At 38.9% G+C, this 15229-nt stretch overlaps 1 protein-coding gene across 1 annotated transcript in view; it reads right to left on the reverse strand.

Annotated features, from left to right (window-relative positions):
- The window catches only part of LOC111323636 (venom factor), a 33334-nt gene extending 19559 nt beyond the window's left edge, over positions 1–13775 (reverse strand). The window contains exons 1-19 of the mRNA XM_088758222.1: positions 13621–13775; positions 12000–12169; positions 11652–11677; positions 11189–11402; positions 9925–9980; positions 9761–9778; positions 9049–9100; positions 8294–8373; positions 8118–8160; positions 6614–6698; positions 5137–5236; positions 4263–4499; positions 3576–3785; positions 3297–3401; positions 2894–2956; positions 1740–1931; positions 992–1147; positions 500–574; positions 45–99 (exon numbers count right to left, since the gene is read on the reverse strand). Coding sequence (XP_088614348.1) covers positions 45–99; positions 500–574; positions 992–1147; positions 1740–1931; positions 2894–2956; positions 3297–3401; positions 3576–3785; positions 4263–4499; positions 5137–5236; positions 6614–6698; positions 8118–8160; positions 8294–8373; positions 9049–9100; positions 9761–9778; positions 9925–9980; positions 11189–11402; positions 11652–11677; positions 12000–12169; positions 13621–13676 — 1993 coding nt within the window. The 5' untranslated portion in view covers positions 13677–13775. The remainder of the gene's footprint in view (positions 1–44; positions 100–499; positions 575–991; positions 1148–1739; positions 1932–2893; positions 2957–3296; positions 3402–3575; positions 3786–4262; positions 4500–5136; positions 5237–6613; positions 6699–8117; positions 8161–8293; positions 8374–9048; positions 9101–9760; positions 9779–9924; positions 9981–11188; positions 11403–11651; positions 11678–11999; positions 12170–13620) is intronic.
- Positions 13776–15229: the final 1454 nt, after the last annotated feature.

Below are 15229 nucleotides of genomic sequence, written 5' to 3' on the forward strand. Positions count from 1 at the left end.
TGAAAGGTGTTACATATTAATATAAGGAAAGGTTCTTGGCATACCAGAACGTCCTCTACTTGCGATGTTTGTGTTTGTGATTACAACAATTCCACTTTTCTGTAATAAAGGTTTTTTTGAGCGGTTAAAATGTTAGAATGCAACGAACAACGTACATAACCCTTTATGGTGAAATTACGTTCACTAATAGGAATTCTTCCATAACTTTCACAGCGCTTGATATTTTACGTGATCGAAATCATGCAAATGTCGTCTTAGACAAAACTCGCGAAGAGGTTTTTAAGAGAAATTACTTTGTCCAGATAATCTGTTACTAGGTCTTACTAAAGCAGGTGTACAAATCTTCAGCAAATATGTACTTTACGCTAAGAGTTCGGGCGCAATCGTAAACGGAGTAGTCAACGGTGCGGGCCTGCCCTCAAAGTGTTCAGCGGGTATTTACGCATGAAACCCTGCGGAAGAGCAACGTTCAAAATTATTTATGAACTGTTCCACTTACATAGAATACATCCTGACTATCGCTACCAGACCCTACGCCACATCCAAGGTCGAGGGATTCCATGCTATTTAATACCTAAAAGTGTATTGAATGATAAGAGTTCGTGGTCATCTCTACCTTACAAAACTTACACTTTCCACTTCTTTCTATGAAAGAGTCATTAAAAAAAAAAAAAAAAAAAAAGCTCTTAAGACGCCCGGTCGCCACCGAACCTGTATATATAAATAAATATATAGCTATATATGCTTGGTTAGAGCTCACTTAGATGAAAAATCCCTCCTTCCAAGCCTAAACTACATAAGGGCTTCCAAAACTGCAAGAGCGTATAAAAATTAATAATGGACAAATACATTTCAATTCGATGTGTGTTAGCGTTCATTTTACGGCAGTTATTTTAAAAACGACTTTTGTCCATTTACTATATCAGTCTTTTGCAATCATTTCCAGTGACACATTACAAACCACAAAATTATTTTACTGCCTCTTCCATACCCTTTTCTTGTTGAGCTTTTCTCGGTTTCTGAGGATATAAACACTTTTGTCGACAGCTAGAAGTGCGACTCTCGTCCCAGGAGTTGCCGATAACTGAATCTTGTAAGGAACACCTGGATTCTTTTGCTTACCCGGTGATTCATCGTTAAATTCAACCTGGGGAAGGAGGATCACAAAGTCAGTGGCTAAATCACGACAAGAGCAAGCAGGCGCAATAACATAAAGTAATTCTTAGAACAATCTTTTTACGAAGTTTGAAGGGCGCAGCTTAAAGGGAGGATTGCATGTGATAAATTGACGAATTTTATTGTCCAACCTCGCATAACCCTAGAAAGCCAGTTAGACGTTACTGTAGCCCCCCCCCCTCCCCAACCACCAATTTCGGTTATAGAAATCCCGGCCTTATGGTGTCGTTTATATACATAGATTTCTGATCTGCCATGATAGTATCATTTGATCCCAAAATAGAGGGCTCTGATTAACTTTTTGTATCTCTAAACTCCAAATCTATTTCAGGGATGAAACTTGCATGATGTGTAGTTCACTTAAAGGTCCCACTTGAATAGAACAATAACTTAAGTGTCTATGTGGCACAAGTCCACTATCATGAAAAATATTGGTTATTAACACTTGGCACTTTTTTTTCTCTATGCCATGAAAAGTATACAGTATCCGTAATCAAAAAGCTCATATAAAATACTTCCCATGTACAATGGCCTTTGTCCCTTTTCCTTATAATGTGACCTACCTTATTTGGTAGTCCATCGTCAATTTCAAGCAATACACTGTCTGAAACAACTTCACCGTTTTCTCCGATGAAGAAGGCCACTAGACGCGATGATGGAGACATTTCTGGCAGAATTTTGAACCGGAAGCTGGATATCACCCCCACCCTTTGGACTTTGACCCATTGACGTAGCATCCTGCCGCGTGCAATTACCTGATGAAAATCATTAAAAAAAAAATGGAAAAGAAATAGAAAGTGGTAGAGAATAACATGAAAATCAAACTGTAGCACGGTAGGTTGACGTTAAACTAGTGCAATGTTAGCATATTGCGATGTTTATTCAAAACAACTCATCAAGCTAAAAGATTTATGTCTTCATTATGGAATTATGCCCATATGTAATCGAGGATGTTTAAGGAAAAATGATTCTTTCTTTGAATAAGGAGAATTTTGATTGCGTAGCATCTCTCTGACTAAGAAAGCCTTACCCTGGCCGGACTAACACTCAAGGTCTTAAAATAACAGAGGAGAATGTGCGCTACCTTTCTATAGTATCAAGAACTGGATAGACATTCTAGTCATCTCGGATAAGGACGAATAAACCGTAGGTCCTGCCTCCTGCATCTATTAATTAGTTAATTTGGTTAGGGAAGGGACGTTAAAGAGCCCACTCACGAGATTACTGTAATGTGGTCTGGCTTGTTTACTGGGAATTGGGGGAGGAGGAGGGGAGGGGGCATCATCATAAGTTTCCTTCCATTGATCGTAAACTGCTGATGCAGTCCGGCCAAAGTCCCCCGAAAAGTGTTGTGATGCGCACTTGATCGTATCTATATGTTAATTTGCGCAATAGAAATGATAATTATTACTTCAGCTTACTTTATCCGTCTTTCTTTCTTCTCACCCTCAAAAGACGTTTTTTTACATTCCGCCCTGATATTAACGGGAAGTGAAACGCATTACACTTACGAACCAATGATATGGGCCTATCGCCACAATTATTCTTTTGTTCACTTATAGAGTTCCCCACTTCTGGTGTTGAAGGTTCAAATCATCCTTAAGGGCTTAGAATTTTGTTGATTGTATGCTTGCAATGGACTCAAAAATGATACCTGATCTGGATTGATCTATCTAACCTATCATGAAATAGTTCAACAAAGTAACCGTGCAATTACCATGAAGGTGATCTTTGAGGCTTTCTTGTTAACGAACACATCACAGTTAAAATACTGCTTCTCCTAAGGTGAAGAAATGGCATATTACAGTGGAAATCAAATTGTAAGTTCAATCTTAAAATACTTTGAGAGTGCTGAAGTAAATTGCAAAAAGTATACCTTGCCCGTTAGAATGATTCAAAGATAAGATAACAGATAAACGTTCAAACAGCAACAGAACTTACACAATTGAAAGGAAACTCTGTTTCCAACCCAAGTGTTGCTAAGGAACTTTCATGGATTTTGTAATGGCGATAGAGAAGATCGTGGGCGTACATCAAAATGCCCATTACTAGCCTAGCTGTTCGGCTACCTAATGGTATCCAAAAAAGACATAAAAAGAAAAATTGAAGGGAAAACTTACCCTAATGGCCCTGACGTACAAAAATGTTCTTGAAGGAGACTCGTAGGCCTGAACATCAAACTCTACAAAAGTGTTATGGTCGAAATCGTCTTTTTCTGTTCCCACCTGCATTAAAAGACACACGAGTACTATTCATATAATTATAACTGTAACAAGTTCATTGGGCGTAATAGTTGACATCTCTACCCTTGCGCCGGAATATTGTTATTTCTTTCCTAAGTATTGAAGCTGACAAAAGTTTGAAATATAAAACATTGCTTGCTGTTATTAAATACTCACTCGGATGTTCATTTTTCTGACATTTCCTGGTACGTCGATGACGAAATTGGCTCGTCCCTGATTGTCAGTCGCGTCTTCAAAATTCACGTTGTCTCTCTTACTCGCAACCTTCCCGATGTCAATTTCGCTCCCAGAGTGCGTGGTTCCAGTTACCGAAATGGACGTTGGGACTCCACGGGCTGGCGTTTTATCTGGGTATTTCAGGTCGACCTGTCAATGACAACAGAGCCAGAACCGATGTTATATCTGTTTTTGATATGAAACAAGTTTTTTTGTGCTTGTTTAGATTTAGTCTACGTAGCGCCTTGGATGTGTAGTGTATATCACCCAAGTATAGTGGATATCATTCATGTTTATTCTCACCCTTCATCTAAGCAAAGAACCGTAAGAGATGTTTAACGCGACATTCTCACCAGTGTAACAATATTAACTAAAATGATGGAAACTGAAATTTCAATTTTTTAGACAAAGGTTGCTCTCCTTCGGCTTGTTCCTTTAGTTTGCTGGACAAAAAGTGAAAATCATAATTTCATGTTTGGATGACCGTACTCTTTACGCTCAAAGAAGATTTGCGTAAGTCCGTGACGGAGTGACATCGTTGGGACCTATCACATCAAGTAAAAGGTTTAGTACATCACAACATCAGAGTGTTGTAATGTTTTAAGGAAGTGTAATAGCTTTCCCTACCTTGACTAGGAAAGGAAGAGCGGGTTTAAAGAACTCAGCAGTTGCTTTGTGATCAATCCTGAAGGGAGATTTGACGAAGTAAATTCCATTGTCTATTGCACTCTCTTTCTTTCCAGAAGTTTTCTCGACGACATCGGCCTCGATCTGGAGTCTCCGACCATCCGGGAACCACGGAAGTCCAGGGGTGGTCTTAATGTCGTCAACAGTGATATTAAAGCTAGCTTTACCATTCTGTAACTGTAAATAATTTTGTTGCCATCTCAATAATTTTAGTTGAAATTTATGGAGTGGCTTTAAAACCAAATCCCTTTTTCATCCTATTCCGAAGGAAGTTTCTTTTAAGATCTCTCTCTTTGGTCACGTTGATCAATGGGATCATGGGAGAATCTGAAAACGATCAATCCAGTGTCGCAGATTGTTTCTACGTATACATGTACATTCAAGAAAGGATTCGTTCTGCACTATTGTTGATAAATAGACTGAAGTCGTGGAAGCGTTTTTGAGCACCAGCTAGTTAAAACAGCTCTGAGTCCTCTTGAAACAAATAATTAAGAAAATGCACAAATATATAAATTATGGCAAAAAAAAATTGACAAATAGATGGATAGATGAATAAATGAGAAAATAACCAGACAATTAACAAATACTGAAGTAATAAATAAAAGACAAAGGAGGAGAAAAACATCTGAGGATAAAAAATTACGATAAAAAGGCTAAAAAAAAAGCTTGTCGACGACGTTTCATAGTTACTGTCATCATCAAGTCAAAAAGAATGATAAGTTTAAGAGGCTTTGAATACTAAAATAACAATAGGTAATGATTATAAAGGACCAACTGATTTTTTTTTATGGCTGCGATGTTCCACTCCAGTTACCTGATCGGATAGTTCCTTCACAAAAACGTCTTTAAAACGTCCCCCTACCATGGAAAATTTGACAAGTACCCTCCCATCAACTGGCTTTCCGTATGTGTATCTGAAGAACACAAGAATTAGTTTATGCTAAAATACTTTACTCTATTACACGACTCGGGAAGTCAGAGGGCCAATAACTAAATTCAACCAATCAAAATGCTCTATTGCCGGTCAATATTCTCTCAGTATTGGACCGGGCACTGTCCCGAATGGTCCCGAATGATACTGCACTTGTGTCTCTTTGAACTTCAGTCGTATAATAAATCTCTAATTAACCAAGCTTGCTCAGGACCGTACTGGAAAAATATCGGCCCTCGGTCTTTTTTGTACGGACCTCGCTGCGCTCGGTCCGTACTGTCAAGACCTCGGGCCGATATTCTCCCAGTACGACCCTCGCGCTTGGTTAATAAGATATATCTAATCAACAGTAAAAGCAAGATTGACTCTAGCAAAAGGAAGACTTGCTCATCCAGTAGAGGCAGTATTCCTGACACAGATAAACTTGCTGGTATTTGACAGGAAGGTTACTTTTATTTTTGTATTTATATTATTTGCTACTTACACACACACAAAAAAATAACTTAAAGTTGTTTACAACAATCTAAAAGAATAAATTTAATAATATTATTTTACAACAATTTATGATCAAACTAGATAAAATTACAATTTAGAGTTATTAGTATAAATAATGTGGCGAGGAAATTCAATAGATATTAGAAGCTTATAAAACCTGAGCTCCTCGCCATAGTGCTCTTTTATACGATATATTTATTAACCAAGCGCGAGGGCGGTACTGGGAGAATATCGGCCCGAGGTCTTGACAGTACGGACCGAGCGCAGCGAGGTCCGTACAAAAAAGACTGAGGGCCGATATTCTTCCAGTACGGTCCCGAGCAAGCTTGGTTAATAAGAGATTTATTATACGACTGAAGTTCAAAGCGACACAAGTGCGGTAACATTCGGGACCATTCGGGACAGTGCCCGGTCCAATACTTAGAGAATATTGGACCGGCAATAGAGCATTTTGATTGGTTGATTTTAGTTATTGGCCCTCTGGCTGCCCGAGTCGTGTAATAAAATTAAGTTACTATTAGTGCCCAAGTCACTCCAAATATAATATATTGAAGCGAGCTACAAGTCAGTCGAGAGGTGCTATCTTTATATTCTAGCAGTTTAAGCAGAAATCTCGGGGCGTCCTTAACGGATCCTGAATATTTTTTTAACTCATTTTGAGTCGCCGTGATGTGTTTAACTTTAGCTTAGCAGTCAAACATTTTATTTCTGATCCACCGGTAAAAAATTCAGTGTTTATATACAGATTTGCTTATAGCACAGCACTGACGTTTCCCTTGCTATTCTCCGACTTATTATTAATGAGGATTAAAAACCTGAGTCTAGAGTAAATAAAAGTAAAGAGGAAAAAAATTTAATAACTCACTTGGCTCTGATGGAAACGCGAATGACTTTTACATTGGGAAGTACATATTTTGGTCCTGATATCTCAACAGCGAACTTTGGCAGGACTAAATTGAAGCGACGATGAAAGTTATGAATTGTATCAGTCATCAAGTTGAGAATATGATAAAAAGAAAATAATTCAAATACTGGAAAGTTATGGACGAACGATCGACGTTTCGGCCACATCACACGGCCTTCATCAGGAAACTGCCGAGTCAGCCTAGGTCACGCAAGTGTCACGTGATAGCTGACTCGGCACTTCCCGTAACGCACGGTCCCACGTGTGCGATAGTACAAACCGTAACCCCCCTTTCTTATTAAGAGAAGGGTCCTCTACCCTCACCCAAACAGCTTCTTTGATGCCACGTCTGACCCAGTCTTCTTCCTTGTCCAAGATCGTCACACCGCTTACACCAAAGGAGTGTCCCGAGCTTCTTAAATGGTTATAGACAACCGAATTCTGTGCCTCAATGGTATTGGGCTATTTGTGCTGTCCCACAAAGACAAGATCTCACATTTGGTTTACGGGATAAAGTGTGGTGATGAGAACTGCAGTGAAACCTATGTTGGAGAGACCAAACAGGCACTGGGCTCGAGAATGGGACAGCACAAAAGGCCCAATACCACTGAGGCACATAATTCGGCTGTCTATAATCATTTACGAAGCTCGGGACACTCCTTTGGTCTAAGCGGTGTGACGATCTTGGACAAGGAAGAAGACTGGGTCAGACGTGGCATCAAAGAAGCTGTTTGGGAGAGGGTAGAGGACCCTTCTCTTAATAAGATAGAGGGTTGCGGTTTGTACTATCGCACACGTGGGACTGTGCGTTACGGGAAGTGCCGAGTCAGCTCTCACGTGACACTTGCGTGACCTAGGCTGACTCGGCAGTTTCCTGATAAAGGCCGTGTGATATGGCCGAGACGTCGATCGTTCGTCCACAATTTTCCAGTATTTGAAGATGAAAATTCTTATATGAGTCAGATAATTTGTATTTTTTTGGTGTTTTATGTAGCTCTGTTATACAGTTGGAAGTAATAGGATTAACAGTTATCTGTAATTAACATAACATCTTTGCATTATGTAACCGTTTGTATTTCCAAAGATAAGTTCTTGGTACCCGAGTTTGGCTAAAAAAAGCAAAGCAATGAAAAGGGTTTGTTCTGTGACATCCAAGCTGGCAGACTAGAAGTGTGATAGAGCTACTCACAAAAAGTGTCTTAAATACACCGAAGTTGCCTTGGTTTTGCTTTACCTAGCTATATGATTGGTTCAGAAAACTGGCACCACCTTCCCGACCAATCAGATGAAAAACTTAAACAAATCGTGTCTTGGTCACCAGCGTTTTTTTCCCACTCTTTTACTTTGCGTTCTCATTGGCTTATTGTAATGTTTCCTTGCTTTTTGCCTCAAGATATCCATCGAAATAAACTTTAAACGATTGGGAATTTTTTAGATTTTCTCCCACTTGTAAGTTTTCTCTTACCGTATTCTTTTACTTCAAACTTCACCGTGACATTTTGAGTGTTCTATAAAACAAAATTGCTTATTTAAGCAGCACAAAGAACGAATATTAGCCTTAATACTTTTAAAAGATACAGAAAAAAATTTAAACGCATATTTTCACACACAAAGTTAAAACAACTTTTTGACTACATTCACCTCATGTCCGTGAAGTGCGACTACAGTCCATTGACCAGTTAACGCAAACTCACTAAGACCAAATATCTGAGTGATAAAACCTGAAGAAACAAAGTCAAAATATTTCATTACTTCCATGTTTCTCCTTCTGAAAGCTTTCATTTGTTGCTTACTGGCACAAGGCCAGTACGTATTATGTCATCATCTTGTAAGTAAGATAGTCCGTAACTTCCGAAGACTTTCGGATCCCGAAGTGAGAACGACCGAAAGTGAACGAGCAAACGAAGTTATTTTTCGAGGACATACGGTCTTAGTCAGTGCAAAGGCATCATTTTACCGATCCCGAGAACACCTTCGAGATATGGAAAGGAATGACAAGGACACATCGAAACCAGTCGCTAGACATTTTAATTTACCTAATCATTCTAAGCAACATATGGCAATCTGCGGTCTTTCCTTACACTTAGGTAGCACGGAAAGCCGTAAAAATCTTTAACAAAAGCTCATCGTTCAAACCGGCAGTCTAAATCCCACAGGGATCAACGAACGCTTTTCATTCCACTAATTTATTCTTGTTTTTCTCGTTGCCATGTTTCCACCAATAACCTAGCTCCATTCTCTGCCTTTAAAAGCACACACAACCGACAATTCCTCTATTCGCTCCGACGAAGGGCTAACGCTCGAAACGTCAGCTTTTGTAACCGTTACGGTGGCCAATTTACCATTTCAACTTTGTTGATATATCCAAATTATATCATTTTACAAAGACTTCCTACCAGTTTCTGTACTCAGATCCTTCCATCGCTGAACCACAACACCCTGGGGGTTCTAAAACGGAAATAAATGAATGATTGTGAAGGTGTAGTCTGATCGTCCGGGTGAGTGTAGTCCTGAGAAGGACTGTTGTCGGTGGCAGTGACTGACGTTTCGACAACCTGTGCGGAAGTCATCATCAGAGTCAAGTGATCAACTTGACTCTGATGATGACTTCCGCACAGGTTGTCGAAACGTCAGTCACTGCCACCGACAACAGTCCTTCTCAGGACTACACTCACCCGGACGATCAGACTACACCTTCACATGTTACCCCGGGTTCAAACCATTTACTGCAAATGAATGATTGTTATGCATTCTTCAACTAACCACGACTGGCTTTGAAAAAAAGGAAATCTTTGTTTTAAAGACGTTTTCAACTTCTAGCTCATGAGGGCAATTTTTTGCCTAAACTTCGATTTGTAAAAACTCTTTGGTTTTAAGCTTTACGCTTTATCTCCAGATCTCCAGTGTAACCGTAGGCAATTCAGCTAACTTTACACGAAAGCGAATTTAGGGATCGCCCAATTATCACGTAAAATTCAGATGAAACTAAATTTGTCTGATTGTTTTGCAACTTCGAGACGGTTTTTGTTTATATGTAACGTTGGTGAAATAATTTGGTCGATGCCTTCATAACTGGAGTGTGTCCTAAAATACTCTAATTTGTCTTACCTTAACAATGACGGTCACCTAAATAGGATGATAAAAAGAAAGAAAGTTACTTGCATGTAGCGCCAGACTTAGTGGCTTGTACAAACACAGGCCTCTGATCGATGTATGTTATGATTAGAAATGACTTTCCGATCATCTTTATTCAAAGGAATAAAACTACTCACCTTTTTCTCCTTTCTGGGTTTAAGATCAAATCCCAGGGACATGATTCGTATTTTAACTGAAAACGAAACAATTCTTTAAGTAAAGTTACAGCTCTCCGAGAGACTCTTCCTTAGTTCGTTTAAAACTCCAAACGTCACCACTTGGATGCATACGGCGAACATTTTATCAACCAAACAACAACAAACATATGAAACATATGTGTGAACTGCGGTTATGAGACGTATATGAGAACGATCCTTCGCAGTAAAGCACTATTTGAGCAATAGTGAAAATCAGACCTGAAAAAAATTTCAGGCCTGTACGGGATTCGAACCACTGACCTCTGCGATACTAGTGCAGCGCTCTACCAATTGAGCTAACAAGCCAACTGGGAGCAGGCTTGTTAGCTTGTTTTCAGGTCTGATTTTCACTATTGCTCAAATAGTGCTTTACTGCGAAGGATCGTTCTCATATACGTCTCATAACCGCAGTTCACACATATGTTTCATATGTTTGTTGTTGTTTGATTTATCATCTACGGGTTTATATCGAATTAATTTGATGGCCTGCTCCCAGTTGGCTTGTTAGCTCAATTGGTAGAGCGCTGCACTAGTATCGCAGAGGTCAGTGGTTCGAATCCCGTACAGGCCTGAAATTTTTTTCAGGTCTGATTTTCACTATTGCTCAAATAGTGCTTTACTGCGAAGGATCGTTCTCATATACGTCTCATAACCGCAGTTCACACATATGTTTCATATGTTTGTTGTTGTTTGATTTATCATCTACGGGTTTATATCGAATTAATTTGATGGCCTGCTCCCAGTTGGCTTGTTAGCTCAATTGGTAGAGCGCTGCACTAGTATCGCAGAGGTCAGTGGTTCGAATCTCGTACAGGCCTGAAATTTTTTTCAGGTCTGATTTTCACTATTGCTCAAATAGTGCTTTACTGCGAAGGATCGTTCTCATATACATTTTATCAACCGTCTAGATTTTTTGATATTTTCCCCCTTAATCGAAATTAGTATCGGGTTCGTCCCTTATATGTGGAAAATAAAGCATAGAAAGGGGTAATTAAGAAAGGGGGGAGGGGCAAGGGAGTTTGTAACCCCCCTAGTTTATAAACTATTAATTTATGAAACAAAACCAAGAAGACTCTCGTTTGGAACCTATCTTTGAATGCAATTCCCAGGAAGTTCAAAGCTAGCGAGTACTTCAGGATAAATGCACGATTGGAAATTTCGCCCGGTTAATTAGTGTTTCGTGTAAAACTTATATCGGTCTCACCTCTAGCATACTCCAGGCTGCTACTTTGTTGTGGAGTGTAAATTGGCTTGTCTGTCTGTAGCAGAACAATGCCATCTAGAAAACTAACGAGCACCTTCGCCTCTTTGTTTGTGGTTACGTCGCTATCGTTAGATTTGGCAACAAGGGAGACGTAGCGATGAGTGGCTAAATCGTCTTCATCAGTTACATCCACGGGGAAATCTTTTGGATCCAACTGAGTGGAATGAATATTAACCACAAGTATTAAAAAAAGTTACGGCAATCTTAACGCTTTTACTGTCTTTCAGGCAAAGAATAAAGACAAGTAAATGGTAAAAAAGAATTCTTTTTCATTTGCCTCAAGCAAGTTGAGAGCGTGACTTATACAAGTTGAAACCATTTTCTAGCAGTCGCATAAAGAGTTTGTGTCAATTGCAGATCAGTACAAACAAATTTATATTACATCAAGGGTGTATCTCGTTACCTTGAGTTTCAAAAAACCAGGAACCTCTGTGGAATAAAAAAAAAAACAGCGGAAATTTATTTGACGTATACTGAGTGGAAATAAATTTAAGAAAAAATCACAGTAGCACAGACCACTCGTGTTAACTCGTGCATTTTAATTGGCCACATATGGAGTACACCAACATTCTTAGCTTTCATTCCTTGTTAATACTGATAAAATAACATTATCTGGTTCAAAAACCCTCTCGTAACAGTTGATTTGAATGAAAGAAACAAAAATCATAAGTTCCTTATTTCTTGAAATTTCTCTACTTAAATGCAAGTATCAAACTTCACAATGTTATTCCGTAATTTTCTACTTATTTACCATTGGTAAAAACTCCACTGGCGGCTGCCAATTTAATTTTTTTATCAGGAAAATCTTGAACGATCACTGTCACATTGACGGGCCTGTCGCTGCTGTATATGATAACTGATACTGTCTCCTCCACGCCGAGGTGGAAGATATTTGGAGCTGTTATGAACAGTTGAGCATTACTATAAAAATAAGGAAAAAAAAAAAAAAAAAAAAAAAAAGGAAAAGAAAAGAAAGTTAATAAGTGAGGTTACAATGACCACCATCCTCGGGAAAACAAGACGTGAGAGGTCGTAAAACTCTGTACTACGAATAGAATGTTTCAGAAAATCTTCTCTCTGCCTTAGCACAGGACCTGAATGTCCACCAAGTCGACTGTTGGCAAGTTTGGGTACCAGGTGAACGCCTCAGCCGAGCAAAGAAAATTGGTCAGACAGTTCGTCAGTCAGTCAGTCAGTCAGTCAACAGGGTAGTCTTTCTGTTATTCAGACGGCCAGTTAGTCAGTGACTTAGTCAAAATACGTCAGTCAGTTACTCAGTCAGGATTTCAGTCGAAACTTTGGTCAGTTCGTCAGTTACTTCACTGTCAATCGGACCGTCAGTCATTCAGTCGCCCAAAAAATCATTATACAGTCACAATCATTTAGTCAGTCAGTCAAGATATCCATCACTCAATTAGTAAATAAGATTCTACTGAAATAAACATCTTTAGGAACTAATACAGACATCAATCACATGTTGGATCTCAAAGTGTTTTACTAAAAGAATTTCCTTTATGATAGCATTCCTTAAGAAGAAGTTATGGGTAGAAACCTGTTTTGATGGAAAAAAAAAAACTGCAATTGCTGTACTTTGACCACTAAAACAACTAATTCACTCTGTATATTTGTACACAAAAACAGCGATGCTAATCCTAAATACTTCCCACTTTTTTTCTTTCCATTTGCATCAGCTGATAATGCTGATGTTTCAAAGATACTTCAGCCACACGTAGCTCTCATTCTATTAGGCGGAAGCCCGGTCTCGCCAGGGCGTAATTAATTAAATTTCCTCTGTTAAAAGGGAACAGGAATTCAGAGTGCGAGTGCGAACTCAAGATTAGAATCATGAGTGGCCTAGTGCTATGATATTTTTCAAAATTGTGAATGCAGAAACCAAAATGTTATCAGGGCACTTTCCACTTTTTAAAGGCAGAAAAAGCCTCAACAGTATAGAAGATCGATTGAAACACAGATTACTCGAGTTGCTATCAGAGATAGATTAAAAGACTTCCGCTCCTGCTTCAGCATAGAATTTGCATTAGTACAATGGGACGTGCTGGGGCCCAGTCTTCTCAGCTGTACAGGAAGTCATGCACATGTAACGAACCAAGGTCTCAATTCCTTATCTCAGCATCAAAATAAAATAACGGCAATTCGAAAGCGGCTTGAGAGTTTTCAACCACCTTATAACTTGGACATCACTAGGCTTTTTAGATCTTGTTTCACTTTCCTCAGTCCTAATTCAGTAGAAACTTAGAAGCATCCTTCTCCACTATCATTGCAATGACGATAACTGAATCAATGTCATCCATCAAGGAACAATACGAACAATGACAACATGAGCAGTTTAAGTCAGTAAGTTAGCAGCTTACCTGTTTGCCAAAGCAACTGTTCCTCCGAATAAGATCACTGACAAAATTGTAAGCATTTCGTCCGCTCAAAATCCCATTTACGCGAGACGTATGTAAAGAGAAAACGGAATTCACCTCCGGAGAAGGAAATTGGACCCTCAGCACGTACTCTCAAATAGAACTGCTGGAAGTCGGACAAATAAATTACTTAGTTACGAGCTTGACCGTAACGTGATAGCCCTAAAAGAGTGTTACCAAAGTTGCTATTTATGGCCGATATATACCAAGCTCCCATTAGGCCAACGTTATTCTGTACATCAACGGTTGATGAAATCGTGAATCCTGCATTATTGGTTTTGTCTGTAGTTAGAATAGACCCTAACGACGTCTCAAATTTTTCTTGGTTTACAATTATTGGCATCCTACTGTTCTTGGACTGTTTCAAAAAATTTGAAATCAATATGAACGCTATTTAACAGTCAATCGACCGTTGATCGACTGAAAAGCGAGCGAAAGTAAACTTGAATTTGTGCACTGTAAGTCAGTCTTTATAAATTATGAAGACGTTCTCTGATTGAAACTTCCCGCGAAAGTTGATTAAGGTTGTAGGGTCCTTTGAAACTCTTAGGAAGTACTTAGATGTAATGTCTCGTCCACTAGAACTGTGATACAATGGAAAGCAGTGGATGATGCCTAAACTGCATTCCTTGGGAATCTGCAAGAACGACGGAAACAAATTGCACCTGAAAGTTGAAAGGTTTAAGCAACGTCGCGATATTACTTCATTTTCCATGCATGAATCGTTCTGCTCTCACTTCTTTTTCAACTTGTAAACTTGTTATGGTGGAGATGTAGACGAAATTCCCTCGTATTTAAAGTCATGCGTTATTCCGAGAGCAAGTATTTCATTATTCGGAGCATTAACGTTCATCATTTTGTGAAGGTACCCGTACAAAATGTACCGATTTCATCTTGTCGGAAAACGGCATTCGCTCGTTAAGATGCAACGTCGATACAAGCTAAATTAGCTGATGTATACGATAACTATGTATTCCTTCTTAGGAGAGATAACTCCATTTCACCATGGGTTCTTTTCAGCTTCGGTTTTCCCTTTCTGGTTTGGTTCATAAAATATAAGGAACAATTACTAATGATAAAACCGCTGTGTTGCAGCCAAAAATTGTGACATTATTTTTTATTGAATTTGTATCTCTTGTTTTTTTTTCTTTCTGCCACATTTTCATTAAGTTCGTTCGTTTCTTTTCATCGCATTTTCTACGCTGACTGTTTTCTACGGTATTCTGTTACCCTTTTTTTGAACAATTTCTCTTTGTTTGTATATCAGTAGAATTTCTTTGGTGTTAAACCGCGCTCAACCATTGCTTTTCGTTATGTATCGTCTCAATGAGTCGGTATTTTGCCGGAATCTCGTATAACGTTTGTAAGTGTCTTTATTGTGCATTATTCTGTTTTCTCGTCTGTCGATTTCTTTAAGTATAATTGTAGAGTTATTGTTTGTAATTTTATTTAGCAACCGTTTCTCTACTTCGCTTCGTTTTACTGTATTTCGTTTATTTAAGAGTACGTATCATTTAGACATGTGCGAGTGTTTTTGGCCGTCATACGCTGG

Source organism: Stylophora pistillata, chromosome 4, assembly GCF_964205215.1.
Source record: "Stylophora pistillata chromosome 4, jaStyPist1.2, whole genome shotgun sequence".
Lineage (NCBI taxonomy): Eukaryota > Metazoa > Cnidaria > Anthozoa > Scleractinia > Pocilloporidae > Stylophora > Stylophora pistillata.